This window comes from Rhinopithecus bieti, unplaced genomic scaffold, assembly GCF_001698545.2.
Source record: "Rhinopithecus bieti isolate Rb0 unplaced genomic scaffold, ASM169854v2 scaffold_26428, whole genome shotgun sequence".
Taxonomy (NCBI): Eukaryota; Metazoa; Chordata; class Mammalia; order Primates; family Cercopithecidae; genus Rhinopithecus; species Rhinopithecus bieti.
The window spans coordinates 25232-29255 of record NW_016811745.1 but is presented as its reverse complement, the minus strand read 5'-3'; the positions used below and the strand labels follow the sequence as shown (position 1 = coordinate 29255).

At 41.1% G+C, this 4024-nt stretch overlaps 1 protein-coding gene across 1 annotated transcript in view; it reads right to left on the bottom strand.

Moving 5' to 3' along the window:
• Positions 1 to 3403: 3403 nt before the first annotated feature.
• LRRD1 (leucine rich repeats and death domain containing 1) overlaps positions 3404 to 4024 on the bottom strand; it is a 24375-nt gene continuing 23754 nt past the window's right edge. Inside the window, 1 exon segment of the mRNA XM_017894944.1 lies at positions 3404 to 3713. Within this exon segment, the coding sequence (XP_017750433.1) occupies positions 3700 to 3713 (14 nt within the window). The 3' untranslated portion in view covers positions 3404 to 3699.

Genomic DNA, 4024 nt, shown 5'->3' with positions numbered 1-4024 from the left:
AAAAAAAAAAAAAAAAAAAAATTGAACTGTATATGTTAGGGTTTATTTTTGGCCTCTCAATTCTATTCTGTTGATCTATATGTCTATCCTTATGCCAGAACTCCACTGTCTTGATTACTGCAGATTTGTATTAAGTTTGAAAGTGAGATCCCAGCACTTTGGGAGGCCAAGGCAGGCAGATCACCTGAGCCCAGGAGTTTGAGACCAGCTTGGGCAACACGGTGAAACCCTATCTCTAAAAAAATACCAAAACATTAGCCAGGCATGGTGGTGTGGGCATGTAGTCCCAGCTACTTGGGAGACTGAGGTGGGAAGATTGCCTGAGCCCCAGAGGTTGAGGCTGCAGTGAGTTGTGATTGTGCCACTGCACTCCCGCTTGGGCAGCAGAGTGAGACCCTGTCTCATTTAAAAAAAAAAAAAAAGACAGAAAGAAAGTGAGAAATATGAGTTCTCCAACTTTGTTAATCATTTTCAAGATTGTTTTGACTATTTTAGGTCCCTTTAGGTTTATTTCACTTTAGGATCAGTTTGTCAATGTCTGCAATGAAGTCAGCTGGACACTTTTTCCTTTCTGTTTTTTTTCTTTTTGTTTTATTTTGTTTGTTTTTCAGACGGAGGTCTTACTCTTGTCACCCAGGCCGGAGTGCAGTGGCACAATCTTGGCTCACTGCAACCTCCACCTCCTGGGCTCAAGAGATCCTCCTGCCTCAGCTTCCCAAGTAGCTAGGACTACAGGCATGTGCCACCATGCCTGGCTAATTTTTGTATTTTTAGTAGAGATGGGATTTCACCATGTTGGCCAGGCTTGTCTCAAACTCCTGACCTCAGATGATCCACCCACCTTAGCCTCCCAAAGTGCTGGGATTACAGGAGTAAGCTACTGCACCTGGCCTATTTTCCAATATTTTTAAAAAGATTTTTGGGCTGGGCGTGGTGGCTCATGCCTGTAATCCCAGCACTTTGGGAGGCCAAGGCGTGTGGATCGCCTGAAATCAGTCTGGTCAACATAGTGAAACTCCAACTCTACTAAAAATACAAAAAATTAGCTGGGCGTGGTGGCAGTTGCCTGTAATCCCAGTTACTCTGGAGGCTGAGGCAGGAGAATGGCTTGAACCCGGGAGGCGGAGGTTGCAGTGAGCCGAGATCACGCCATTGCACTCCAGCCTGGGCAATAAGAGCAAAGCCCGTCTCAAAAAAAAAAATTGGATCAGAGGGTGATACGGTTAGATCAGTGTTTTTAGAAGGTAAGTCTGGTAGCAATGTACAGTGTGGTTTGGGTGAGACTATAGGCTAGGATATTTGTTAAAAGGTGTAGAATTGTAGCAATTTAGCAAGACTTGATAAGAACTGACACTTTGATGGTTCTGATGTTACCCAGCTTTCTTCTTTTCTGTCTCTCTCTCTCTCTTACTTCATACCAAAGCTTCACCTAGAACATTTTCTAGTCTTTATAACTTCATTTTTGAAGAAATAGTAGAGAAACCAGTTCATGTCACTTAAATTTTTTTAGGTTTTAAGTTTGCTCATTTGTTAAATGAGAAGATATACTTCACTAGACAATTTCCAAGGTCCTTCACACTTTAATGTTCTATGGAAGTACCTTGCCTCCAGTGGAAAACATTAACAACAACCATCATTAAGCCAACATAAACCCACAGGTACTCTTATCCCTACTGCAAGAAGTTTTAAAATAGGAAGGATTAGAGACACAGGCTATATAGTTGTTAAACCAATATGTTATGTTGCACTTCCAAAATGGCAACAAAATATACACTTTAAATTTTAACCTGTAAAATAAATTTCTTTCTTTAACATGGTTCCCAAAGAAAATTATTTTTTAAGGTAAAAAAAAATACCACTTTTCCCCAAATTTTTTTTTTTTTTTTTTTTTTTTTTGAGACAGAGTCTTGCTCTGTTGCCCAGGCTGGAGTGCAGTGGTACCATCTCGGCTCACTGCAAGCTCCACCTCCTGGGTTCATGCCATTCTCGTGCCTCAGCCTCCCGAGTAGCTGGGACTACAGGCACCCACCACCACACCTGGCTATTTTTTTGTATTTTTAGTAGAGATGGGGTTTCACCGTGTTAGCCAGGATGGTCGATCTCCTGACCTCATGACCACCCGTCTTGGCCTCCCAAAGTGCTGGGATTACAGGCGTGAGCCACCATGTCTGGCCTCCACAATATTCTTAACCACTTGTATTAGGTCTCTTTCCATTCAAAGTTATGGAAACCCAGGTTACACTCCTTAAGTGGGTGAAGAGTAAAAAGTGCAGAAGTAAAATAAGCTTCAGATATGGGGACTGAGGATCTCTCTCACGCCATCCAGCTCTTGGCAGACTACTACACACTGTGCATGATATATCAAGACTCCAAGACTCATAACCTACCCGCAGGAAGAGTGCATCTTCCCTGGTAGCTCTGCAAAAAGATCCAAGGGAAACTGTTAATGACCTGGCTTGAGTCAAATGACTTTCCCTGAGTCAAAATCAATCATTGTGGTTACATGAGTAGAAGACATTGATGTTAGTGCTGGAGTTGGGGAAGAGTTTACATGACAAGGTAAGCTCCACATTGAAATAAGTGCAATGCATTCCCCCTATGAAAGAGGTTTTCTGATAGTGGAAGAAGGGGAGAGGCTCACATGATAGACAAGATAATAGATGGCCACTCTGTCAATCCTGTGTGGACACTCAACTAAAGGATTACTGGCCCTGGCCCTAGTTTGTGTTTAACAAAGCTATCCCCTTCCTAATGAAGAAAAAGTAGGAATGGTATATTTATTTCTGTTTTAAGCCAGCATCTAAAAGAAACTGTTCTGCTTTCCAACTCCAGTGAAAATCACTAGTAATGTTGCTACCTATAAATCGTGGGTTGTATAAAAAGCAATATATAACAGAAAAATTTTAACATAATTATTCTCAGGCTTGGCGTGGTGGCTCACGCCTGTAATCTCAGCACTTTGGGAGGCCCAGGCAGGCAGATCACAAGTCAGGAGATGGAGACCATCCTGCCCAACATGGTGAAACCCCGACTCTACTAAAAATACAAAAATTAGCCCAGCGTGGTGGTGGGCACCTGTAGTCCCAGCTACTCGGGAGGCTGAGGCAGGAGAATCACTTGAACCCAGGAGGCAGAGGTTGCAGTGAGCCAAGATCACGCCACTGCACTCCAGCCTGGGCAACAAGAGCAAAACTCCATCTCAAAATAAAAGGAATTATTTTCAAATTCACGCCACTGCACTCCAGCCTGGCCAACAAGAGCAAAACTCCATCTCAGGGAAAAAAAAAAAAAAAAAAAGCAATTATTTTCAACTTCAACATCACTGTAGTAAGACAACAGAACAAACACACAACACAGTGTCTGTAATATTTTATTATGATAACATTAGAGTGGTAGTTATAAGTTGTCATCATCTCTTAAGAATGCAAGAAAAGAGCTGTGAATAAAGTGAAGTGAAATGGTTCAAAAACACAGTTGCAATTATAAGTGCATCGAAAGTTTTCAGTTTTTATTATTGATCCACTGGTTAGAATTTAATTGCACGTGTAAAAAGATTTAAAGCTGTTATTTTGTCGATAATTTCATATGCTCCTATCATAGTTAGTGCTCGAATTAGTTGATCTCTTAAAGCAGCAGCAGTTAGTGATAATTTGTTACTCTGTGTTTTCCATATAACAAGTGCTTGGTGGACTCTCTCACTTAATGAAACAGTGCTGAAAAACATTATTAATAATGTAACAGTTAAATATTTATTAATGTTTAATATATTAAAATTACTAATAATTATTTGAAATGTCAATTAAGAACATTGCTTTAAACTCCTGTAATATTGTATATCTAGGTTTTCAAACCAATTTTACCAAGGTAAAGATGAAATTAATTGGTGAAGAGAATCTTTATAAAAATTTAGCATGGGCCGGGCGCCGTGGCTCACGCGTGTAATCCCAGCACTTTGGGAGGCCAAGACGGGCGGATCACGAGGTCAGGAGATCGAGACCATCCTGGCTAACACGGTGAAACCCCG